Source organism: Callorhinus ursinus, unplaced genomic scaffold (genome assembly GCF_003265705.2).
Source record: "Callorhinus ursinus isolate GAN/ISIS: 27379988/994484 unplaced genomic scaffold, GSC_fseal_2.0 scaffold97, whole genome shotgun sequence".
NCBI classification, from domain to species: domain Eukaryota; kingdom Metazoa; phylum Chordata; class Mammalia; order Carnivora; family Otariidae; genus Callorhinus; species Callorhinus ursinus.
The window spans coordinates 2,136,955-2,162,941 of NW_027397159.1; the positions used below are offsets into that span (position 1 = coordinate 2,136,955).

The 25,987-nt window shown below is 58.1% G+C and overlaps 1 protein-coding gene across 4 annotated transcripts in view; it reads left to right on the forward strand.

Annotated features, from left to right (window-relative positions):
* ADGRD1 (adhesion G protein-coupled receptor D1) overlaps nt 1-25,987 on the forward strand; it is a 126,751-nt gene that overhangs the window by 62,540 nt on the left and 38,224 nt on the right. For all 4 annotated transcript variants that reach the window (XM_073888842.1, XM_073888843.1, XM_073888841.1 and 1 more), the window contains 2 exons: nt 17,150-17,223; nt 22,439-22,562. In XM_073888842.1, the coding sequence (XP_073744943.1) occupies nt 17,150-17,223; nt 22,439-22,562 (198 nt within the window). The remainder of the gene's footprint in view (nt 1-17,149; nt 17,224-22,438; nt 22,563-25,987) is intronic.

Genomic DNA, 25,987 nt, shown 5'->3' on the forward strand with positions numbered 1-25,987 from the left:
GCGGGGTGAAGAGAAACCCCTCCCCGTGGCCCAGCGTGCCCGTCTCAGCCCCTCATGCCCCCTTCCCGCCCACCCCTGCTGCAGCCACAGGGCCTGTGCACATGCTGTCCCCTCTGCCTGAGGCGCCCCCCGGCTCCCGTTCCCGGCTGCTCCTGGTGGCCCCCGTCTCACCTCTGCCGTCACCCCTGGCCTGGTGGGCATCGCTGTGGAGTCCCGTGTCTGGTGGCACTACGTGCCTCATGTGGTCGTTCTGTTAGGGTCGTGTTTTCCCCCAGCCTCCGCACTGGGTGCGTTCTTGCTCATCAGGCTGCGCACACGGCGTGGTGCTCAGGAGACCCTTGAGGATGGGGACACGGGGCTGGAAAAGATGGTGATGTCCTCCAGATGACACCTCCAGTGTGGGGGCTGCAGGGCTGACGGCGCAGGGTGTGGCCAGGCTACTCCAAAGCTCCAAGTTCACGTGCTGGAGGGATGCGCCTCTTGTCTGTGCAGTAAGGTCAGGCCTCACCTGCGTCTCAGACTTGCTCAGCTTTGTGCCCCACCCCCCCGGCCGACTTGGCTGTGCCAAACCTGAGCTTTCCTGCAGATGGTTCGTGAGGCCATGCTAGCGGCTGACCCCAAGCACCTTGTGCCGTTGGTCATTCTGAGACTTGAAATTAGAAACTGTAACAGCTCATTGCTTAAACAGCGTGCCGCTGCCATTATGTTTTGAAAAACCATATTTTTTTTTAAAAGGATTTATTTATTTTTTTAGGGGGAGAGAGAGGGAGAGTGTGTGCGAGCAGGGGAAGGGGCAGAGGGAGAGAATCTCCAGCAGCAGACTCCCCACTGAGCACGGAGCACGACCTGGGGCTCAATCTCCTGACCCTGAGATCATGACTTGAGCCAAAACCAAGAGTTGGAGGCTTAACCAACTGAGCCACCCAGGTGCCCCTGAAGAAGCCACATCAGAGCAACTTGACAGAGGTCAAAGAAGAATGCACCCATTTTCCATGTACCTGTCAATCCCTCACACACACACGTGTGCATGTTACGTGTCAGGGTTGCGAGGCAGGGGAAATGTTTATGGTCCCGGGTCACCGTCTTCCGTACGTACATCTGCGCCAGGCAGGGTGGCCGTGGGGAGGTCTGTTCACATCAGCCAGAGCAGGGGAGAACCACAACGCTTTTAAGGAACTCACTCCCCTCTTTTTTTTTTTTTTTTAAGATTTTATTTATTTGTTAGAGGGAGAGCACAAACAGGGCAGCAGCAGAGGGGGAGGGAGAAGCAGGCTTCCCGCTGAGCAGGGAGCCCGATACAGGGCTCGATCCCAGGACCCTGGGATCATGACCTGAGTCGAAGGCAGACGCTTCACTGAGCCACCCAGGCGCCCCAACTCATTCCCCTCGTTGACCGGCGTAAATACAGCAAAGCCTACGTGGTCTTTACAGATGGGCCCCTGTCGGGGGTGCGAGGTTGCTGCTGGCTGCACCCGGCTGGTCTGGGCCCAAGGGGGCTTGTGGGGAGCCCTGACCATGTCCTCGTGGCAGCTCGTGTGTGTGGCCCTGGCTGGGCCCCGACTCCTCTGTTTCAACCTCTAAACTCTCGGAAACATGTCCCCAAGCCCTTGCCAATGGGCTGAAGTGACCTGGCACCTTGCCTGATGCCTTCCACACAGACCAGGCTCTCAGGACGGCTGGCGGGCGGTAGGCCCTCAGACCTGAGCAGGTGGGGGTCTCTCCCCTCCTGTCCCGCTTCCTCTGACTGCTGGGCGTTCGCTCTCTTATGGCACCTCACGATGGGGTAGTGGTTGATGGAGAACTCACGTATTCTCTAAACTAGAGTTGATGAGTTTTGTTGTTTTTTTTTTTAAAAGAGAATCAAGACTTTTTGTTAAATATGCAATTTTCAAAAAATTTTGACCATTGTTCAGGCCACGCTGAACACGTTTGGGGATGGCTTGGCCAGCTGGCTGCATGACTGGGGTTCTTTCAGATGCCCCAAGATGTTTGACTGGAAGGGGTTACAGAGTCAACCAGGAGTGGGGCTTTGGGGGAAGTTTGGGGGGAAGGTGCTCATCCCTTCATGACCAACAGGGTTGGGACCGTGGTAGGAACGCGGACGAGCAGGTCCAGGGCAGGCAGGGAATGGAAAGGCTGGTGGGGGGATGCCCAGGAGGACAGCCATCAGATGGAGCCAGAGGCGGGCAGGTCAGCTCAAGCCCCCGTCAGGTGTGAGCCTGCCCGCCCAGGAGGGTGGACATCATCTCCACATATTTCCCACCCCCTGATCCCAAAGCAAACAGCAGCGGGGGCGCTTCCCTTCCCTGGCCAGAGCTGCCCATTAGGGCAGGAGCCCCACTGCCACCACCCAGGACTGAGAGGCTGGGCCTGCCCTCCTGGGCGGCCCTGCAAGTGGCCCGTAGGAGAGACACGTGGGCACTTAGGGCTCCGCAGGATGTGCTCCTGCCTGGCTTGAGTCCCAGGTGACCACAGGGGCCCACCTTCCTCTACTCTGATGAGAGCCGTGGCCGACCCTTGACCTTGGCGCCAGGAGAAAACTGGACATGGCGGAGGGCCCCCAGCCTGCTCACCGGCAAACTTAAGGGCGTGTGCATCCTGTGCCCCAGCCTGTCCATTTTCCCGAGAGCCTGCTTTTATGTGAAATCTCCCGATTTTTACATATGTGCCACATGCACACATGAACAGGATGTGGCTGGCAGCGCGAGGTGGGCGGGCATGCAACAGGGGGCAGGGGACTTGTGCTTGGGGAGGGGGGGTCGAGGCAAGTCGGAGGAAGAGCGGCGGTCTCCCTCAGGTCTCCTGGGCTGGGCACTGTGCCTGGAGCCGCGAGTCCCCAGGGGGCCCAGAGTTGGTGGGGTGGAACCTTGGAGGCCGCACGGCAGCCTCACGGGGAGCCCCCATCCCCAGGGACCGGCACAGCAAAGCATCTGCTTCGGTCTCTTGGAGGCCAGGAGAGGAGCAAGTTCAGCTCAGCCTGAGCCCAGGGTTTCCATAAAAACAGGCCTGCATCTTGACCGGTCGTCAGCTGGGAGGGCTGAGGCCACGCTCGCCGAGCGGAACAAGGAAAGGGGGTGTTCTTGCTCCCAGCGGATTCCAGCCTAGGGTCGGCTCAACACGTCTGGCCCTGGCAGGTTACTGCTTTGTGTGGCTTCTCCCTGAGCCCGCTCCCAACACGAACACGGATGCGCCAAGCCCACCCACCCAACCCCAGACAGCATCCGGGAGTGGGGGAGAGCGCTCGCTTGGCAGAAGGCTGGCTTTCCCCTGGGGCCCAAAGACGTTTCCTGCTTTCACATCATGACTTGGTTGCAAACAGTTTATAATTGGGAGATTTCACGTAAAAACCAGGATTTCTGTCCGTTTTCTCCCTCTGGAAATGGAGGATCTGAGAAGGGGGCCCAGAGTGACGCGTATCCAAGCTGCCGACGGCTGCGCAGCCTTCGGGTCTCCAGAGCCCAGCCCCGTGGTGGCCCCCGGGTGTCACCTTCCCGGCCCTGCGGAAACCCGAGCTTGAGACCCAGGACACGATCCTGCCTCCGCGGGGAGGTTCTGTTGTGGCTTCGTGGCTTCCCACATTGTGGCTCCTCTGATGGGGATCTGGGGCCGGTGGTCAGTGGGACGTGGGCAGCTGGTGAGGAGCAGGGCGGTTGTCACCGCCTGCTTCCGTTCCTCCTCCTTCCTCCGAAACTGACACAGGTCCTTCAGATAACGGTACAGGGTTAAGCAGTAATATCCTTAAGCCCTCGTGTTTGGCGTACGTTTTTCAAATACACATGAAAACGAACGTTATGATTAAACAGAAAACGCTCCCATTTCTCTCAGTTGTGTGGACCTAAAATCATCTTGCAGTCCCCGGGGTGGGCAGCCGGCCTCATGGGAAACAGGGTGTGAACCAACAGGGTTTTGGGGTCAGACAGCTCTGGAAAAGCCCCAGGTGTAGCCCTGGAAAAACTCTGGGATGTGGGGTAAAGCGCCCGTCCCCTGAGACTCATCTGGCACGTGGGGCTCGTGGTGGCAGCGTGGGACCAGCCTCACAGGGCAGCAGGAGGGAACTCACATGAGGAACGTCGGGTGAAACTGTGAAGTCGTGTTCACTCTCGGAGCTCAGCTTGCAACATGGTGGCCCTTGTGTCACGTTTGGTCCGAGGATGCCCTGCACCGCGTTTCAGATGGTTTCAAAGCAGTTGCCAATATTCAAAGTCGGGATTTTGACCTGAACGTCTTACTTTCTAGTTTCTGGCTGAGCCGGTCCTGCCATGTGGCAGGACGGTGGGGGTGGAGAGGTGACCGTGCCCTGTGCCTCCTGCAAGGGGCCGTTGTCCCAGCTGGCTTCCCCTGGGGACACCTGCTGGTGGCCTGTTTCCCGGGAACGCCCTCCTATTGCTGGGGAGCAGGGTCTTTGATGCGCACAGAAAACCGGGGGTGCTGGCCGCTGGGGACTTGAGGAGGCGCCCGGAGGGAGAGGTCGGGATGCGGCCCTCACCGCTGATGGGAACATCCAGGGCCCGACGCTGCGGCTATGGGATGGGCCAACTGCACTGTTATCACATCTCGAGCTATGTCATCCCATCCGGTCAGGGAACAGGAGTCCTCTCTAGACAGAAGTCAGTCAGAGTCAGCGACAGCAGGAGGGGCCTTCCTGTCTAGTCTGGGTGCTCTGGGGCGCCGAGGCCACGCCATAAATGACCCGTTGGGGCTTTGTGGAAGCCACGAATCCGTGGGAAAAGGTTCAGCTTCACGCAAACCAATGTCCTTATCAACGAGGAACAGTGTTGTCCCCAGTGGGCTGCTTTCCTCTGGGGCTGAATACTCCCCAGGCTTGCAGTGGCCCAGGATTTGGACCCTGTCCTCCAAGCCCAGGATGGTGCTCCACTTGTCACCTTCATGTCACACATCGGGGGCAGGGCGGCAGGGCCTCTGTCAGCACCTCTGAACGCGCCACTGCTCAGACCCTTCCGCTCTGGATGACAGAGAACAGGGGTCCAACTGTCTGGACCTCTGTCCTGCCCCTGACCTGTGCGCTCAGGGCTGCGGCCCCTGTTTGCTGATGGGGGCTGCTGATGCAGGAGACAGGGCCAGCAGCCTTTCTGGAGCCATGAGCGGGGTGTGGATGGTGCGTCGCTGGGGGCGCAGGTCACCCCCGAGCGCCTCTCAGTCCAGCCTGCAGCTGCTGGACGCACTGGCCTCACCAGCACGGGAATCAGCCACCGTCCTTGGGGCTCGGAGGGGAGCCGCCGTGTGTCTTCCTGCAGGCCCCACCGCAGCAGCTATGGCGGGGGCCCAGATGTGCCGAGGGGCGTGCCCCCCCCACCCCCCCCACCCCCGCCTGGGTCTGCACCCGCGGCCTCAGGGAAGGGCTGGGACTGGGCGGGGGCCCTTGGCAGCAGGCCCTGGAGGGAGTTTCTGTGACCTGTGCTCCTTGGATTGGAAGGCAGAGGGCTGAACGAGGCGCCATCCCAGCTGACGCTCAGATCAGTAATTTATTCCACGATGATAATAGGTTGTTGATCCAGCAACTTTTTATAGTGCACATAAAAGACTCTAGTTCTCTGAGAAACCAGTCCTCATTTCTGGGCAGGATGGGATTGTTTTTAGATGTTGGCATGGCCCTCCTGTGACTTGTGGGGCCGGGAGTCTGACCTGGGTCTGTCCCGCGGGGGCCAGCAGCAGGGCCTCTGCGTCTCCTCCCAGGCTGCCGGAGGACCGGCCTTCTCCTCCCGTCTCCCGGTCCTCCTGAGCAGTTCCTGGGGCTCAGAGATGCCGGGGACGCCGGCTTCCTGACCCGCTCGGGGTCCTTGCCGGGCCAGAGCTTTCCCACCTGCCGGCGAGAAGAGAAGCAGAGCAAGGGGAGAGCCGGTGTGGGGGGATGGGAGAGGCAGGGCCAGAGCAGGGAAAATAAACAACACGGGAGCACGATGGCAGCCAGCACTTTGCATGGGGCAGAGCGCGGGCCCTGGAGCCAACCCCTGTTCACGTGTTCAAGTCCCGGCTCCGTCACGTGTCAGGCTGGGCCTTGAGGTCTCTAGGCTCGGCTTCCTCCTGTGCACGGTGGATCCGCCATGCTGTCTGCAGGCGGACGGGAGGGCTGCGCCGGCTGAGGGTATGGAGCGGGCACAGCCGTGCCTGGCGCGGCCCTGGCTGTCCATAGCCTCTCCCGTTTGTGCCCGCCCCTCACGGGGTTTGCACAATCGTACCCCCACACCTGTCTGCCGTGGATAAACTTCTCTTCAACCCAAATGCCTACTTTTCTAAGTAGCTGTGGCCAGATTCTGGGAACGGAATATGCTCATCCGGCATCCGTCCCATGTACGTGCAAAGTGTTCATCCATGCACTGTCGGCAACGATCTCGTGCACCAGGAGCGCTCGAGGGTCTCCTGGCGCACACCGGTCCCGGGAGGGGGTACCTTTGCAGCTGAGCCACGTGGTGTCATCGTGAGCCACTCTGTGTGCGCTGTGTGGGGGTCTGGTACCAGGGGCAGCCATGCAGGCGGCAGGGAAGGGAGCCCGGGCCTGCCGTGGGGACGTTTTTTGTTGGATGGGATGGCCTTGCCTCTCCCGGGGGCTGGTGGTGAGATGGAGAGCCCCCCGGCCCGGGGGCAGAAGTCGGGCGGTGGGAGGCGCAGCAGGAGGAGGTCTGAACCGACGCTCGAACGGCCTGGAAAAGTGGGACTCTGTCTGTGGCTCACAGATGTCACCCTGGGTGGTCAGGAAGTTGTCTTCCCTCTGCTCTTGTCCCTGTGGGCTGGTCCCTATGAAACTGGGCACAGAGACTTTGTTTGCAAATGTTTGGAGCCTTTGCTGCTCGGTGCGGGTCCAGGAGTTTGTGCGCTCCGCGGGTCCCAGCTGGGCCGATTTTGCTCATGGCCCACAACGCAGCCACGTCTTGTCCCTGACGGAGACGCGACAGTCCTGATGTGGTTCTCGGGGGACACAGTGGCCGGGTGCTTAGCTGTCCTGGAGCTGCTCACACGAAATGCAACTAGCGGTTTCTAGCCCAAATTTCCAGAGTGGTGAACGGAGCCTACTTCCACATCCAGCCCTGGGGTTCAGCGGAGGGATGGCGGAGATCCATCCGCTTGTGCCCTTCACACCGGTGTGAGGTGTGGGGTTACACAGATACACCCCAAGAAACAACCCCTCATTCTTGTGACTGAGGCCTGCGGCAGCCGATGACACACTACATGTCATTTTCTGCTATTTATTTGGAACAGAACTTGGGTGTTTGTGTTTAAACGGTAAATTTCCATCAAGGGTCCTCTGTGTAAACGATCGGGAAATCCCAGCAATGACGTACTCTGGGGAGCGTGTGATCGTCCGGACAGTGGTCGGCAGCTTTATAACCTTTCCCGACCGGCACGTGTGGATGGAGAGGGGCGTTCTCCTGTCCGCGGCTGGACGGTGGGTTGAAACCTCCTGGGGAGGGGCTCAAGGCCCGGCCGGAGAGTGGCTCCTCCCCTCCTCTCCTCCTCCCCGCCCTCCCCACCCTAATCTAGGTGATTTGTGTGGAGGTCTCCTCCTCCAGACTCGACTGGGTCTGTCTACACGGCAGCCCCCTTGATTAGACCGGGAAGGACAAGCTATCAGAAGAGAGGGGCCCTCGGGAGCAGAGCTGAGGGGGCTGCCGCCCACGCCACCGACTGGAAAGGCTTTGCCCACAGTATCACATGCTCTGAGCGTTGCCCCAGGGCCAGGAGGCCTGCTCCCCGTGTCTGAGGGCCCCAAGTCTCTGCCGCAGCCGCTGGCTCGGGGCCCAGGTGGGGTCCGATGGAGGAGGCCGCGGAGCAGGGCCGCAGCAGCCTGAGGGTCCGGTCCTGGGCAGGGCCTGGTGGCCCGTGGTGCTCCAGCTCCCGCCACCTGCTCCGAGAGGTCAGGGGTCACTGACCAGCCACGGGTCACTGTGCATTCCTGTCTCTGTGTCTTCCTGTCTGCCCCTGACCTCGGCCCCAGCGTGGGCTCCGCGGCCGGCACACCTGCCGTCAGGAGCGAGACGGCGGTGTCCCGTGGGCAGTTACAGCCCTCGTTCACGGTCACTGTCACCGGGGAGTCAAGGGATGGCTTTCAGGGCTCCTGGGGGTGATGGTGAGGCGGCGCCACGTTGCCGAGCCCGTTTCCCTCCTGTAGTGGGGACGGGCTTCTCGTTTCAAGGGCTAGTCGGGGGAGAAGCCACGGACTAACTTAGACCCAGCAGCGAAGGGCTGTCTCCGGACTGGGCAGAGGGAGGAACCACGGGAAGACAGCCCAGCATGAACAGCCATGAGCAGCTAGAAGGCAGAGCGCTAGGACACACGCCTCCTTGGCGGCTCAGCGAGGCTCCGCGAAGACGGGGGTGCTTTCATGAGCAGGATGGGGCCACAGGGACTGTGACGTGGTGCGGGCCCTGCGAGGCGCGGATATGAGCCTCAGCAGCCAGACCTGTGGTGGCCCCAGGGATGGAGTGTGGTTGCCAGGCTCTGTCCCAGCGCCCGAGCTCCGGGGGCTCTCCCAGCCCACTGTGCCCGTGCTCAGGGCCAGCAGTCCTTGTGTGTATGTGCAGCCGGGCCATGCACTCACAGCCAGCCCCCCACCCCCAGCCCCTAGGCTGGGACGGCCCGTGCCGGTGGTCCAGGCGTCTCTCCCTGTCGGGGCCGTCCCTGCCTCCTCTGAGGGCCTCCTCTGCGGATGGCGCCTGCCCGCCGCAGGCAGAACAGGGTGGCACGGGCGTGCGCTCTGCACGCTGCTCCCTGTCTGCCCTTCGGTCTTTCCCTTCCCTGGGTTCATGGTCGCCTCTTCCTCTTCCTCATACTGATGACCCTACGTGTTATAAACATCTTCTTCATTTTTTCTTGAAACACTTCTTTGTTCATGGCTGCTCACGTCTGCCAGCGCGCTCTGCCAGATCAGGAATGTCTGTGTTGTTCAATGAAAGCCTATCCCCAGAAGCACACACAGTGGTTTGCAAAGGCTCCGGCCTGGTTTTTGTGCCCCAAGAAGGATAGGTGCTGGTTTCAGAAGTTCCTGGGGCCATGCTCACACTCCAGGACCTTTGGCTCTTGGACAAGCAAACCGTTTTCTGTCCACCTCCGTCAGGAGACCTCCTGCCTTCTGTGCCGCCGCCTGCTGGCTCCACGGTTGGCGTTTCGATCATCTGTTCTGTCCACTGAGGTCTCGTCTGTCAGACGTGGACAGTCAGCTGAATGATTACGTCCCTGGGGATATTGATCAGTTTTGCCAGTTTCCTGTCTGCTAAGCACATTTTCTTCAACTTTCCCAATGGCTCATTCTGGTATGATTCTTTGGATCCTTAGAAGTGGCGGTAACATCTTAACGCTTGCTTTGCTCACTAGTGAGTTAAATAAATCCTTTAGTACGTGTTCATTTCAGATCTGTTTGAGAGTCATAATTTCACCTTTGTGAAAAGTGTTCTCTTAACATGTGGGAAAATAATTTAAAAGGAGGACTGATCTTCTTTATTAAAAAAAGGATTTTTTTCCATGTGTGTGTTTAAGCCCTAGGAAACTTTGGATTTTACTTGTGAGCATGTAAAATAGAGAAGCAAACGGGAAAATGGGGGGTTGACAGAGCCCAAGTGGGGAGGGTGCCCTGAGCACCTGCGTCCTCAAGGGTTCTGGAAGGCACGCTGTGGGTTCTATGTTCCTCCCTCCTCTGAATAAGACTGCTCACCTTTCAGGGAAAACAGCATCATTTTTAATGCGGTTTATATTCAAGTTTAAGATTACAAACACGACCCATTATTATTAGCAGCCACAGAACCAGGCTGTAAAATAGATCAGAATTGTGTAACCTTTCCAATTTATACTATTATCTGCATAGAAATAAAAGTATTACACTCCCTGGTGTGGCCCCCTGGGGCATACCTATAATTGCAATTTCCCGAATATCTGCAAATCCTGCAGCTAAAGGTTTATATTGAGACTTCTGCTTTGTACTTTGTGTAATGAAAACAATACATTTTCCTCCCAGTTGAGGAGGGCTGACAGGCGTGGAAGCAGCACTAATCTGTTTCGATTGCCAGCCCTTTGTTTCAGACAAATGTAGAGACGTACGTTAGAGGCCAAACCTCAGCTTACAATCCAGGAAGACTTGCTGGCTGTAGGAAAACACTCAGACATGTGGCATTGGAAACAGGAACCAACAAGGGGATTGATTTTGGGACAGCTGGCCGCTCCTTCCACCCATACAGAGACCGAGCTTGCGCAGTGGTTCTGGGGGTGCGGGCCCCACAGTGCAGGGGCGAGAGGCAATGGCAGAGAGACCCTGGGAGAGGCCAGCAGACCATGGCTGAAGCCGTGTTTGAAGTGCTGATTCTTTTCTTTCTTGTATCACAGTACAGATGACATTAGAATTAAGTTTGCAGAACATTTTTGAAAAATTCAAACCAGGTGTCCAGGAAGAAATAATTTATAACACAAATATTCCATGAGCAAGAGGCGTCTGGGAAGAAAAATATCGCAGAAAGAGGTCTAGAAGCAAAGGCTGACCGCTTTGATGTGGGTGGAGGGTGGAATCTGACACCGGGGGCAGGGGGCTGTGGCTGGACACCCCGCAGAATGAGGAAGAACAGCTTCCCTTGTTTCTGGCCCAGACCACACAAGAGACACTGGGCTTCACAGCGAGAACAAAGCACACACCTCAGGATGCAAATGTGGGTGTTTGCGGGGCCACCAGGCCCCAGGAGGTGGGAGGAAGCTCCGGGAAGGAGCAGGGTCCTCGGTGTGCTGATTGTGGCGGACTCTCAGTGGGCAACAGGCAGTGGAAACAGGAGGTGCTGGGGAGCCGGGGAGGGTTGTCTCGTCCCCAGGGACGACAGCACAGTCCGCTACCTGGGGGCCCCTTCGCTGGCCAATGGACAGATTACATGTGCCTGTGCCCAAACGCTGAAGCCCTGCTTAGTGGGCGGGTGCCGTCCCCTCCTCCGAGAGCCCCTGGGCCTCCAGCTGGAAAACTTGGCTTCGTTAGAGTTGACCCCATGCGGGTTTCACCCTTTTAAAGCCCTTTATTTCAGGATAGGGATAGATTCACCGGAAGTTGCAAAGGTGTGGAAGGAGGTCCGTGTACTCTGCACCCAGTCTCCCCCTGCGTTCAGCGACGCTAGAACTCAGCGTGTAGCTGCAGAACCAGCATGGGCGTTGGTGCGCCGTGTAGGCTGTTGGTGTGAGTTAGGGGTGGACTCCCGGGACCACCATGGACATCGAGCTGCCCACCTGTTCTACCGCCCAAACCGTCTCCTGTTGCACCGCCTCCCATCCCTAACGGGCGGCCAGCCTTCCATCTGTATAATCCGTCCTCTGAGAAAAAGGTGTGAAGACAGTCACACCGCGTGTCACCTTTTGAGCTCGGCTTCTGTCACTCAGCCGAACGCCCGAGGCCCGCCCGGGTGGTTGGTTTGCCTGTTCTCAAGGCTGGGCAGTAGCCCCCCAGCACGGGGGGCCCCAGCGTGCACAACCATTCAGCCTGCACAGGAGGTTTGGATTGTCCCCAGGTGTTGGCTTGTGCAAGTAAAGCCGCTATGAACAATCGTGTGTGGGTTTTTCTGTGGAAACAGCTTGTATTTCTCTGGGATAAATGCCCAGGAGTGTAACTGTAGGGTCACAGGGTAAGGGTTCTTAATATTTTTTGAGAACTTCCAGACTGTTTTCCAGAGTGGCTGTTCCATTGCCCTTTCCACCAGCGAGGTGGGAGCAATGCAGCGTCTGCGAGCTTATCTGCATCTGCCGCAGTCCCTGGTTTTTATTTTCCTTGTTCTCGCTGTGGGTCTTAATCCCCTGGCGGCTGGTAGTACTGACGTCTGTTCTGGTGTTCGTTTGTTCTCGGTGTGTCCTCTCTAGTGAGATGTCTCCTCCTGGCCCTGGCCCATTTTCTAATTGGATTCTTTGTGTTGTTTCTTAGAGTTGAGTTGTGAGAATTCTCTATCTATTCTAGACATCGCTCCTGTGTCAGATAAGTGGTTTGTAAATATTGTCTGCTCATCTGTAGTTTGACTTCGTATCCTCTTCATGGGGTGTTTCACAGAGCTGAAGTTTTTAATTTTTAGGAAGTCCAATTTATTGATTTTTTAAGTTTTATGGATTGTATTTCTGGCGTCCTAGCCAAGTCCTGTTCAGTGGGCTCCAGGTCTGGAAGATTTTCTCCTGTGTTATCTTGTAAAGCCCTGTAGTTTCATGTTTAACACTTAACGAAGGACCCACCTTCAGTCGATTTTGTGTGAGGTGTGAGGTTTAGGTGAGGTGTGCGTGGGGGTCTCTGCACTTGCCCGCGGGTGCCCGCTGGGCCCGGCACTGTGTGCTGGGACAACCGTGCCTCCTTCACGGAGCTGCTCCGCCCCTTCCGCACTCACGTTCCCGCCGCCACGTGGGGTCCTTCCTGGGTTCTCGCTCTGTACGTCCGGCTGGTGACTCCGTCAGGACTGTTTCTGTAGCCCGTCTTCTTTCAGATAAAGCAGCCCCATGTGCTGGGGCCGTTGTGTTATCTTGGGCTTCCACGCGCATGGAAGGCATTTTCTGAAGCACCAAACAGAAATAAATGGCGCTTGGCTCTTTAAGGAGCATATTTTCTAATGGGAGGAAGTGATTCAGGAAACTGAGGCTCCTGAATGTCGCAGACGAAAGACGTTGTTGCAACTTGTGTGAATTTGTCTGAATTCAGACGAATCCTGATTTGTTTTCCAGCCTCCTCTCTTGGACGAGAAGGGAGAGGGCGGTGAGGGCTGGGACGGGGGTCTGGGGGTGCCCTGCCCTGGGGGGCTTCTGGGGACCCCTGGTGTCCGTGTGGTTAACTGGATGGGGCGGGGGCCAGGGTGAGGGAAACACTGGAAATCCGGCCGGGAAGGAGCCTCGAACCCTGTTTGCGGGAATGGAAGGGAATGTGTGCGGCAGCGTCGGGCTCCGGGAACAGCACCAAACAGGCACAGCGTCTGTGGCTCAATGTAAAAAACGAGAATCTCTGCAGCTCGTTCGTGTGTAATGGGGATGGAGACCTTTAGGAACGCCCTCAAGTCCAATGTAGACAAGAGTGAGCTCGCAGCCGCCCTCACCTCCACGCCCCGCCTCCCTCCGGCTCCTGGGGTTTGCTCTGCGCTGCACGCGGGGTCCCGGCCGGCCCTGCTGGCGCCTTTTCCATCGAGAACTTCAGGACCTGGGGTCACCTGGGCTCCGGGGGAGGACTTGAAAACGCTCTTGGTTGCAGGTAGAGGTGGGCCGTTCTGATGGCAGCCCCCGTGGAACGTCCCAGAAGTGTCCACCCCCGCGGCGCCGGCTCACGTGCGGACCGGGGGAGCTCCAGCCGAGGGTCCCAAGTCCTCAGGACAGAGGATGTGGGGTGGACGCGGTTGGGAATGCAGCTCCCTCTGGAGAGTCCCAGAATCGCACACTAGCAGTGGAAGGTCGGGGAAGCTCGTTTCCAGAGTTGTGCGAGCCCCACGTTCCGGCGGGCATCTCTGACCCTGGTCCCGGGGTGGCCGTGGTGCGTGCTGACCTCCAGCCGTGCTCAGCTGCAGGTGCACGGAAGAGGCAGGTGCGGGGGAGGGGGTGGGCTGTCACCTGAAGATAGAAACGAGCTCATGCCGGCATCACATGGGCGTCTACATGGCGTGGTCAGGACGTGTCCCTGGAAAGGACAGACCAGAGTCCAGCCACGTCCGGCTCAAAGGGGCCTCATGAGCCTGGAAGGGCCTGGGCAGGAGGGAGTTCCGGCAGCATTTGGACAGGGGAGGCGGCTGGAGGGCCTGTGTCAGGGCCTTGGGGGTGTCCTCGGATGACCTGATTGACACCTTGAAGGAGGGCGCCTGTGGTCCCGACGCAGCCTGGGGTGAACGGTGAGAGCAGCACGTGGGCGTGCCCTCGGTTTCCCCACGCTGCCCACCTGTCCAGGGCCCTGCCTGGGGGCGGCAAGCCCCTGCTCCACTGGGTCACAGGCCTCACCCCTCTCCCTGACCTTTTGCCCTCCGTCCTCTTTCTGGAGGTGATTCCTCAGCTGTCTCCTCTCTGTGTGAGTGTCCGTGGGGAGGGGCTGCATCCACCTGCCCTGCTCACAAAGATAAGACACATCCACACACACCAGGCTTCTGAGGCCGATTGAAGGGGTTCCTCATCAGTCCCCCAACATGACTTCCATTTTTCTTGATTTCCTCCAAGGTGGGACATCTCAGCCATTTGGAGCCCTGGCCCCTGGCTTGTGGTGAGATGAGCTGGGTTGGGGGCGGGGGTGGCCGGCCAACGTCTTGGAGCACCTGCCCCCTGTGCTGGGCATGGGGCCTCTGAGTCCTTCCACGGCTCTACTGAGGGTCAGAATTGAGGACCATGGAGGCTTCTGTGTGTTTGCTTGGGGCAGGGACAGGCAAATTCTCCCGACCTGCCTCGTTTGTAGGAAAAACTATGTACTTGGCTGAAAAGCAAATGGATTTCTAAGCCAGGAACATTTACAGGTTGTTATCTGATAGAGTTTTCTCCTCTCCTGCGAAGCAGAAGCTTTTCTGTACCTTGATTATGGACAGTAGGAAATAAATACTTGATGAGTCCCATTGGCGTCTCCCCAGCAGTTGGGTTGTCTGAGGAAGTCTCTGACCCTGCAGAAGGTGCTCTGCGGGCCCGTGTGACACCCAAGGGAGGCGTGTCTGGGGCAGTCAGGAGGCCGAAGCCGGGCCAGCTCTCTGCGGGAAGGCCCTCTCTCTGTCGACCGCTGGGCCTCGGCTTCGGGGCACAGGAGGAGTTCCGATGATGGGACCTCCACACCCCGGTGAGCACACCTCATTTCCTAGTCCCCACACTTGCGTCTACGCCTCCCACATTTCCCCAGGAAATCAGGCCATGACACGATGACTCACCTTCCTCTTTCTGGCAGGGCTGCTCCCCATGTGTTCACAAATCATGCTCCTGGGAATGTTCTAGGCCTCCTTTCTGGACACTTGCCGAGGGCGTCTGTTCCAGTTGGGCTGCACTTCCAGACATGAGGAGGCGGTCTGCTGTTCCCGCGCCGGGAGGGGCTCCGGGGGCCAGGGCAGGAGTTTCCCGCCTGGGGTGTGACCTTGGCTTCAGACCCCGGGGAGTGCGGTCTGCTCCTCCACCCTTCTGACCACACACGTGCTGGGCTCGCTGCCGTCAGGGCTGGTTTTTAAATCCCCTCAAATATGGATCTGGAGTCAGAGGGAGGGGACTGGGAGAGACCCCTTCTGCCAGAAGGGAGGGGAGCCGGCTCCACACTGTGGGCAGTGGGGGAGGACATCACTTCTTCCTCGGGGCCTCAGCACCCCAGCCCCGCGTGAGCCTGGCTCCAGGCTGGCGTCCACCTGCCTTTCCGTGGCACGGGGACACACAAGTGCACCTGCTGTGAACAGTGACCCCTGATGCCGTCCTGGGGGCTGGGCCCAGGGCCACTCGGGGCCAAGGACACCTGGGTGATTCCAGGTGGGGGCCAGCACCTGGTCTTTATCTGTACTTTAGATTTTGTGGGTTCGTGTGTTGTGGTGCCCCTGCTGATGACCTTTTCTGTCCCCAAGCGGCTGCAGGATGAGGTTCTCCATGTCTGAGCATGGTGCTCACAGCAGCTGGGACATTGAGAGGACTAGAGGGGCAAGTGGCTCTCAAATTCAAGGGCTTGTGAAAACCCAGGCGCTGGCTCCCAGCCTGGTTCCTGCCCGTGATGGGGTGCTGGGGTGGGCCATGCCAGGCTCCTGGGTGGTGCACTTGGAAAACCACCCTCTGTGGTGACCCAGGTGGCATCGGGGACGTGGTTGGGCATCTCGGAAAGAGTCTGGGAACAGAGTAAGGTTTCATGGAGGCTCCCACGGATCTCTTGAGTCTGGGGTTGTGCGGCATGGCCCCTCCGGCTTCTCTTAGGGTTTGAGGTTCAGCTCAGCTCATCTCCCTGAGCGCCAGTCCCTCTGCCCTGATGTGGCATGTGCTGAGAGAGAGGACAGCCTGTTGATTTCTGACATACGTTCTCCTACAGCCTTGCGCAGTGGGCCGTGCTGTGGTGGATGTCCCTGCAGGTGCTCTTGGAAATTGGGGATCACGCCTACTGGTGTGTAGGGTGGTGCTTCCCCTGTGACTCACACAGCCAGTACTTCCACGTGCTCTGTGTTTTGCCAAGATATCAGGAATAAATGGCATTAATATCATTGTGTTGTGCACTCGGGGACCGTCAGCCACGCTTCTAGCGTGAAGCAGAGGACGGTGTTTGTGGTGGGTCCAGAGGGCGCCCCTCAGGGCTGCAGGCACGTGCCAGCGCTGGGAAAGAGGAGCTTCTACGTCTGGAGCTGGGGTGCTGGCGGAGCCATCCTGTTGCCCCCCTGCCCTGCAGAAGGCTGACTCACACGCTGGCCCACGCAGCCCCGAGATGGGGGTGGGGCGGGGTCTCGTGGGCAGATGAGACAATGGCAGGAGCGGCGGGCAGCCACAGAAGACGTCCTGACTTAGTGACTGGTCGTCTGTGCGACAGCGTGTGTCCAGGAGCAGCCTGGCTTCCCGAGCTTCCTGCCATGGCTCCTGGCGGACCCCCTGCAATTTGCTTTGGGCAGAGCAGCTGTGGCCAAGCGCCCTGGCTGGCATCCCGGAGAAGTCCAGGGGCTGGAGTGTTCTCTCTTCAGGGAGAACAAGGTCTCGGGTTGATCTGGTGGCTTGTTTGTTCCTTTGTCCTCTCATTCAGCCAGTCTGTAGTGGGCACCTGCTGTGTGCTTTCCCTGGCCAGGCCCTGGGGGTCCTTCCCGGGGTGGGGGGGAAGACAGCAAGCAAACAAATACGTGAATACGAAACTTGCTGCGTGGTGAGCGAAGCTGGGAAGAAAATAAACAAGAGGAAAGGGTGGGGCTGCATGGGCTGGTGCCATTTGAATGGGCAGGAAGGTCCCTCCGGGAGTAACATGTAGCACAGACCCACAGTGAATGTGGGGGGCACCCTCAAGGGAGGGCACAGCAAGAGCAAAGGCCCTGAGGCAAGGGCCTTGGTTTCTGGGCTGATGTGGGCAAAGGAGGGGGGGGTGCGGTGGGCCGGGTGCCGTGGCCCTCTGTGACCACGGCAGGGTTGAGACGGAGTCAGTGGCCTCTAGCGACACTCCCCCGAGGTCCCCGGGGGCTGGGGGCGGGGCGTCGAGCTCGGTGTCAGGAGCCTGGCTTCCCCAGTGGCCTCACGAAGCATATCCGCCCTTTCGTTTCAGTCCCACAGGCAGCGCAGCGAGGCCACCAACAACAGCAACCTGGTGTTCCTGTACTGTGCCTTCCTGGACTTCAGGTATGCTTGCGGGGGGCCCGGGGTGGGGACAGATGGGGAGGGGAGCAGGTGCGGTGGGCGCACGGTGCCCAGGGGCAGGCCCCACCCCACACTGGTCCAGTTAGGATCCGGCCACCCTTCTGGAGGCAACAGGGTTGCATTGCCCGTAAATGCTGGCAATGGCCTGGGACCCGGGCAAGAGCCTGAGGAGGTGCAGGCCAGGTTTTCTCGGAGGCCACATTAGCACCTAGCAGGACTCAGCCCTTAAAGCCCGGGGCCACTTCAAAACATTCACCTGGTCCACCGAGGCACCACCGGGGCCCTGGCTGTGCTGGGGGCCGGTGCCGCGCTGGGGAGGTGGCCGGGAAGGGCTGGGCGAGCGGCTCTATCCTGGCGGGCGTGTGGGCCTCTCAGGATTTCGTGGCCCCGATGGCTGATGGCCACACTGTGGTGTGCTGACATCAGCCCCGCCTGAAGCTCTGGGAGCCCAGGCACAGACCAGGGCGTCCCTCTCAGCACTCCGTGGGCGCCTTGGAGTCCACCGCCCCCCGCCCTGCTGAACCCCCATCCCTGCTGATCTCCACGGGCGCCCCACTCACTGTCTGGGGGCCTCCTTCTGGTGGAGTGCTCATGATGCTCCTCTGGGCGTGGCCCCCCACGAATGGCCCCCACGGTCAGAGCAGGGATTGAAACAGGCCCCCCTCCCCCGCCCGCCCGGGGCCATGGAGCTGCCACAGGTGAGCGTGAGAGAAAATCAGGGGTGGGCGGGGCTGGGGACACAGGGCTGGGGTCAGGGGTCCTCTCAGGGGCTCTGTGGGTCAGAGAGGGCCCCCTGCTTCCCTGCACTCAGTGACCGGGAGACTCAAGGTGCTGGTATGGCTGTGCGCTTCATCCCCATCTCTGCTCCCCACACAGCAGGAAACGCAGCCCATCCCGCATAGCACCCAGCAAATCTTGCTGCTTTCTGTCCCCAGAGCGCCTTCCTCTGGCTGTGCCCTTGAGGGCACACATCACGCCACCCGCAGAACGCATGACCGACGCTCTAATTGCAGTGGTTTTGCCTTGGCTGGGCTCAGCCGGCTGCAGCCTGTTGCTTGTTTCTTTGCAAATTATGAAAATGCAGAGACACGTCCACCTAGAGATTGTCATCCTCATTTGGGACGCTCCTCACAGGGAAATATTTTATGGATGGAATAGGGGAGATGGAGTTTGGTAGTAACGAAATGGCCTGTTGGTTCTTATTTTTGAAGACATTTTAAGAACAGAGTAAAGTACAAAGAATATTCCAACAAGGGCAGGTATCCATTGCCCCAAATTTATAATTATTAGCATGTTTATATTTTCAAGAAGAAAACAAAAACATCACAGATGATGTCAAAGAACATTCCGCTCCCCCCGCCCCGTCCTCTGCCCCCACACCCACCAGGGCCACCATTGAATGTCCCCGGCTGACACAGGACTACTCAGGCCATCTACTTCTTTGTGAGTTTGGACGGTTCTGTGGAGAATTTGTCCGAAATGTGTTTAAAGTGCGAGCACGGAGTTGGTGGTGGCCCTCGCGCCCGCACTCCTATCGGAGGGCCTGTGCCGGTGTCCCCCTTCCACGTTTGGTGTCTGCGTTCCTCTCTCCCTTCTTGGTCTTCGTACGAGAGGTTTGTCAGCCTTGTTGATCTTTCTCAAAGAAATGCCTTCTGGATTCGTTGGTTCCTCTCCACCGCATTTCTGTGCTCAGCTGCTTTGATTCAGTCTCTTGCGTTTGTCCCTCGGTTACTCCCGTCTGCTTGCCATGTGCTTCGTTTGCTGAGTGTGGGCTTTGGTCGTTGAGGCCTTGATGGTTTTCTGATGCAAGCGTTTCGGGCTGTGTGTTTGCCTGCGAGCACTGATTTGGCTATGTCCCACGGTGTCCGCATGTGGCTCCCATTTTCATCAAATTAAACCTATTCTCTGTCCTTTCTCGTGACTTCCTCTTCAAGCCACGCGATGCTTTGAAGCATGTTGTTTAGTCCGACTTTTGGGGGGTTTTCCAGAGATCTCTCCGCTCCTGATTTCTGATTGATTTTTGTTGATGAAAAAACATGAATGAAAACATTCTTTTTTTTAATTTTAATTTCAGTCCTTTTAAATTTCTAAGAACTTGTTTTATGACCCAGCATGTGTTCAGTCTTGGAGAATGCTCTATCTTTTCTTAAAAAAAGTCTGCTCTTGGCAGCTGTCTTAGAAATGTCAGTGAGGTTGCGTTGATGGTGCTCATGTGGCTTTCTATGACTTTATGGCTTTTTGGCCCACTTGTCCCATTGGTTCATGAGAGAGGACGGTGATGTTTCCGTGTCGTGAGGGATCTGTCCGTCTCTGGGGTTTCGGTGTATTTTGAAGCTCTGTTGTTACGTGCTTTTCCCGTTAGGATTGTTCTGTCTTTTTGGAAACTGACCCCTCACCGCTCCGTGTCCCCCTTCTGATGGGAATGTTGGTTGTTCTAAAGTCCACGTGGCCTACTTTTGACACACTTGTTCTGGCTCTTGCTCCGTGCTTGGGTGCTGTGTCTTTCCCCACCTTACATTTCACCCTCTTTATTCATCATCTTTATATTTAAAGTAAGTCTCTTTTAGGTTGCATATGGCGGCATCTTGCTTTTTTATCCCCTTGGAGCATTTCTGGTTTTGATCCATGGGTTTTGACAATTGACATTGAATGTGGTTATGGATGTGTTTGGATGGAAACCTGCCGTCTTGCTGCCTGTTTTCAGATTTTCCCATCTCTTCCTTGTCTCCTGTGTTCTCTCCTCTTACGTCACTTGGATTTGGGATGTTTGTTACAATGCCACTTTATCGCCATGATTGACCTCTGAGCTCCTGTGTGATTTTCTGTAGTGGCTGTCCCAGGGCCCCCAGTGTGTGTGTGTCTCTGGTTCCTCTCTGTCCACCTCGAGCGACAGAACACCACTCTGCCTGCGGTCTTCAACATCACAGCAGTGTCGCGCCCTGCGCTACCCTGGTCGCTCATTGGACCATGATGACGCCGTAAGCGCACCGTGTGTTGCTGGAAGTTTTGCTTCAGACAGTCAGTTGCCACTGAAAATAAGACAACAGTCGCACATTTTCCTTCACTCTCATCCATTTCTAGCTACTCTGCCTGCAGATCAAAGTTTCTGTCCAGCATCATATACCTTGAACTTTAGCGCAGGTCCGGCGCCAGTTTCTGTTTGTCTCAGAAAGTGTTCCTTTTTATTTTTTTCAAAGATGTTCTCACTGTGCTGAGAATTATGGGTCACTTTAGACTTCAGGAAGCAGTACAAGGAATATCAGTGTATTATTCTTCTAGAAGGTACAAGCAATTGTCCCCTGGATGCTCTTACTTTCCTGACCCCTCCCTGTGCCCTCATGGTGGCCACAGCACGGAGACGTTGAGGTGTTTTCTCAATAATTTCTGTGTGAGTTATATTTACATTCAAAGAAAATACGTGGTCTTGTTCAGATCCGTGTTTCTTGTCCCATTCCACCGTACTTGGTGCTGTGCTTGGGCCACATCCGTCTCAGCTGTTGTGCAGGATTTTATCACGTTTACCCCACATTTTAGTCACGTGTGCGACTGGGCATCTTCTGCTTGGATGCAGACTTCTAGGTCACAGGGTCATGCGCGTCTTGCTGTTCTTCGGTTTTGCTTGGCCGGGCTCCCGTGGCAGATCCTTTGCGCACAGGCTCTCTCCTGTGTGCGGGTCTTCACCCCATGGGAGGCTGTGCCACGTTGTGCCCGGCTGCCCTGGCGAATGCACGTGTCATCACACCTTTGTGGTTCCATCTGGGAAGATGTAACTTCCCTGGTTTTTAGTTCCCAGTCGCTTTCTGTGTACAGAGAGGTGCATTGTTCATCCCCGCGACTGTGCTCACGTGGCCCAGTGCCCGCTGGGTTCAGGTCGGCCTCTAACAGAAGGAAGTATGGCATCTGCACGTTGGGGAGACGGACAGAGGAGCCACATAGAGCCCAGCAGCCAGCATGGCTGACTGTCCTCAAGGCCATGGGACATCAGATGAAGAGGAGGGCATGCGGGGAAAGGACAGGCCCCACCGTTAGTCCCTTTATTTGACGTTATTACTGGGGTTTAGGGCCCCTGGACTGATAGGTTAGAGTCACCCTGGCTGTGCTCCCTGGTCCCTGCTAGGCGCCCCCCCTCCCTGCCGAGGGCGGACCGAGCATCATGGACACGGCCTCAGAAGCCGCTGTCCCTGCGTCTCGGCCATCAGGCTCAGAGCTCACCCTGGAGATGCCCCCAGTGATGCTTTCCCACCCACCCTCGGCTTCCACGGCCGTCAAGCCTCAAGCAGAGAGCAGTCACACCACGTCCTCACGGGGACAGTCCCGCCTCGGGGTTGGCAACGAGTGCTGCCAGTTCGTGCTCCCCCACGGGGTGCTGGCACCCCTCCGGGACGGCCACGTTCCTCATCAGCTGCGTCCACAGAGAGAAACCACCACCTTTGAATTTGTTCACCTTTATAAGGGCCCTGCCTTCGGCTGAAGCAGATGTCTGTCTTTGCCGATAACTCAAAGGGGTCATTTCTGGAAAGAACCATGGAAATTCTTCTTGGGAATTTGAGAATACAGAGAGAGAGCCCGAAGAAAATGATGATCACTGATATCCTTACCATAAGAAGAAACCACAGTTAGCACTTGAGCATGTTTGCTTCCAGCCGTTTTGGTCTGGGTTGAGACTTTAAAAAGTCACACAAGTCCTGAATCAATTCTGTAAAAAAGTAAAACGTTGTAAAAAAGCAAAGATCCCTTTGTTCGGTCCCACCCTCTCTCGCTGGAGGTGGCCAGTCGGGGTGTCCTCAGTACCATGCGTGTCACTTATGGCCATGTCCATGGAGCACGTGGCATCTCGCTCTGCTTCACATGTGTGCACCGAACATGATGCGCGAGGGCTCGGGTTTCACCCACGTGGATACACATCTGCGACTGCTGTACCACGTCTTATCCCGTCCGTGTGCCGCACGGTGGGCGCTGGGCTGCTTTCATGTTCCGTGGCGTGTGCCCTGGGCACACGGCTCAGAGTTCTCGGCAAGTGGGGCTGGCGGGTTGTGGGATGAGCACGTCTCATTTTCAGGGGCTGTGGGTCCAGGGGGCCCCCGAGTGCGTGGGCCAGGGCGGGTCCACCGCGGTCCTCCCCTGGTCTCCGTGTGGCCCAGCCGGCGCCAGCACGTCTGCTCTCTCAGCCCGCTGCTCCTCTTTCCTGTGTCCCCAGCTCCGGAGAAGGGATCTGGTCCAACCAGGGCTGTGTGCTCACCGAGGGGAACCTCAGCTACTCCGTCTGCCGCTGCACCCACCTCACCAACTTCGCCATCCTGATGCAGGTGGTGCCGATGGAGGTAAGAGCCAGGCGCCAGGGTCCCCGAGCCCCGACAACGGGCCCTTCTGACCTCAGGCTGCAGGCGGGGGCACACTGGCGGCCCCCACTCATCGGGGAGACCCTGTGAGTGGGGACCTTTGTGAAGCTCTACATTTTTTAACAAAAAAGCCCAAACCAAACCAAAACAAAAACCTTTGCCTCAAGTTTCCTGAGGCAGCGCTGTGCAAACCCTAGGTCCTTCCCGAGGGTCCACACGCAGAAGGCAGATGTGCCAGCATCCTCTGCCTTGGGTCCTGGGCCGTGGAGCCTCTGCGCGGTGGGAGAGTCCAGCGCAGCAGGGGGACATCTGTCCTGCTCTCTTATGGGGCCACAACCTTCCCTGGAGCCCAGGGTTAAGGGTGGAGGAGGGGCCCTGGTTGGGTTTCTCTGCGTCGGGGTATTTAATCTGTCAGGCTGCGTGGTTGGCCTAAGAGCTAGACGTTCATTTCATCGGTTTTAAGCAAGCATGGCTTGGAAGAGAAAAAAAAAAGTACTCTTTAAAAATGTAGTTGCCCTGGAGTGGGATCTTCTCAACTATTATTAGTCCCCGACCCCTGCATGTGAATGACTTAATTGGCTTCTAGACCCCAGGGGAACTTGAATTTCTGTGCATAGGGCAGGAGGCTGGGGAGGAGACAGGGGTCGGTCCAGTGATCTCCCAAGGCTCCTGGAAAGCCCAGCACCTGGATAGACACATTTTGTTTCATCCCAAACTGTGTTTTAGAAAATGAAAAATCTTATTTATAACTCTGAGTTTTTGGGTCCTCTTGAAGAGTCCATGGGTTTGGTGATGCTGGGCTGCACAGAACAGGGAACCAGAGGCTCCCCCCTTCTGCAGCGCTGCGCACCCCTCCCCCCAGCATGGGGGCAGGTGCCCTGAGCTCCCACGTGCCGTGCCTGGAAGTGAACTGGAGTCTGGAGGTCATGAGCCCTCTGCCGGCCAGATGCGCTCCACCGTGTCCCTCCCTTGGCGCATCTCCTCCATGGGGCTCGTCTATTTCCGAACAGAGCCCCTGCCCTGGGTTCCATGGTCCAGGGCACCACAGCACCTGCCACGTGCAGGACTGTGGAGTCTTGTCTGGAGTGGCATGACTCCTGGTGGTCCCAGGGTCATCACCTAAGCATCGATTTCTCATCCACTGCCATTGCACAAGTACTTATCGGCACCTACCCCGGAGGTTCAGCTGTAAACAAGAAAAGCAATGACGTTTTGCTTTTGAGGAGTTTATACTCCAGTGGGAAAGACAGGCAACAGATTAGCACATAGATGGGTGGTGTGGTCGGGGGAGCAGCAGAGGAGAATGTTCCAGGCCAAGGAACAGGAGGTGCAGATGCCGGAGGCCGGACGGGGCTTGCGGTGTCCCAGGTGGAGGCCGCGGGCACGGAAGGCTCCCGGGTGGAGGCAGTGAGCAGAGGAGGCTGCTTCATTTGCAGCCTGTGCCATGGGTGTCGCGTCTGGACTGTGAATTGCTTATATAGACTCCAGAGGGGAGTTCCAGGCTACCCCAGGAGGATGGGGAGCAGCACCACCCGCCCCTTGCACTCCCCGTGCAGACACACCAGCACTGTGCACCGGCTGGAGCTGGGCTGGTCCCCTTTGCTCTGCTGGTGATGAAGCTCTAGGGGATGGGGCTGTGCCGACGTCCCAGGGCCCGTCACTCGGAGTGGCCAAGGGGAGTCCTGGCCACACGTGGAACGGAACTGGGCACCTACAGGTCAGCAGTCTTTCAAGCAAGAGCATTCAGAGCTTTGGACGCGGGGTGCCGTCTCGGGCTTGAGGGGCACGAGCCATCGGCTTGCTTGGTGCCCTGCGGTGTACATCTGTGTTCAGGCAGCCGTGACCCCCAGCCGGTCCCAGCGGGAGTGACACATGGGCAGCAGCCGCCCCTCAGGTGATGGGCACCCCTTCCTGTCTGGTTCCCGCCCCCCGGGCCCCCTGCCACCCCTTTCTCTCCTGCCCCCCTACTCTTCTGCCCGGTGCTGCCCGAGTCGGGGCGTGCACTCTGGCTTTGCACCGTTAGCTGCAGGGAGGTCAGCGTGGTGGGCCAGTGCCAGCGGTGTGGGGACAGTGAGGTGGCATGAACTAGAAGGTCCCAGAGGGCCCCGAGGCGGCCTGGGCTGCATGGGGCGCCCTCCGAAATCCCACCCCTTTCAGGTCTCTCCCCATATCCCCTCTTGTCCCTGCTCTGCACAGACATCTGCCACGGGGGTCAGGCCGGGGGTGGGGGACACCGCCGCCAGGAGGCTCACGCCTCCATCTCTGCCTGTCGCACCAGGGCCTCAGCCCACATGCCTCCGTCGGGTCCCTCTGGGCGCCGCGTGCGAGTCCGCCACCCGCCTTAGCTGTTCCAGCGGGAGAGGCTGTGACCTGCAGAACGTATGTGCCGGTGGGGTGGGGACAGGCCGAGGGTTCGGTGGCCGAGACAGCAAGGCCCAGAGAGGGGGACGGGCTGGGGTCAGTCGTTGACCCAGCAACGAAGCATCGGATTCGAGGTGATGACCCGGAGCCTTTAGAGCACTGCTCTGGGCCTTGGGAGCAAAGCAGCTGACACACGACAGTGCGTGGGACCCTGAGCGAGGAAAAGGCGCTCCGCACTTGAGAGCGTGCTCTGCCCTGTGGCAGCGGGGGCGCGTGGAAGCCACGGGGGCAGGGCAAGGAAGGGCGCGGCCCCCAGGGCCTCCCCAAGGAGCAGGTGCGGGTGAGCGACCTCAGGGTGGAGGGCACAGCCTCATGGGCCTGGGAGGAAGGAGCAGGGACACACAGCAGCAAGGGGCCGGGGGGCTCTTGGGAGAGGTGCTGGGGCTCAAAGCCGGAGCTTCAGGCCCAAACGTCGGGGGCAGAGAGGCTCTCATGGACGTGGGGGAGCAGACCGCCTATGAGCGCTGGTGCAGGCAGGACCGGCATCCTCCCGTCGCGGCTGAGCGCCGGGGGCTTGTCCAAGGTCACCTGGGGACAGAGCCCAGCTTTGGCTCTGCTCTCCAGATCCTAAAGCTGGGGCTGGTGCCGAGCCTCCAGATGATCCTCTGGGTCCTTTGCTCACGGAGAACGAGGTCCACGCTGTGGGCTCTGCGACATGGAAGGGGCTGCTGGGTGGTGGGTGTGGGCAGGAAGTTGGGTTTGGGATGTTGGCGGGACAGGGAGGAAGGGATGCAGCTCAGTCCAGTAAGCTAAAAAAAACCAGTCACAGAGCATTTATGATGCAAATCTGTCAGCGTTCCATGTAGGTGACACCAGATTTGGACAGTCTGTGGGTGTCTTCGTGGCAGCAAATCATATCTACTCATTGCCAGGAAAGGTTGATTTGAAAGTGATTCAAAATTACCCATGCTAAAAATGAACGTTCTCAGGAACATTTAAACAAAGACTGCAGTTATCACAAGTAGATGCTGAATCTGAGGCTCAGT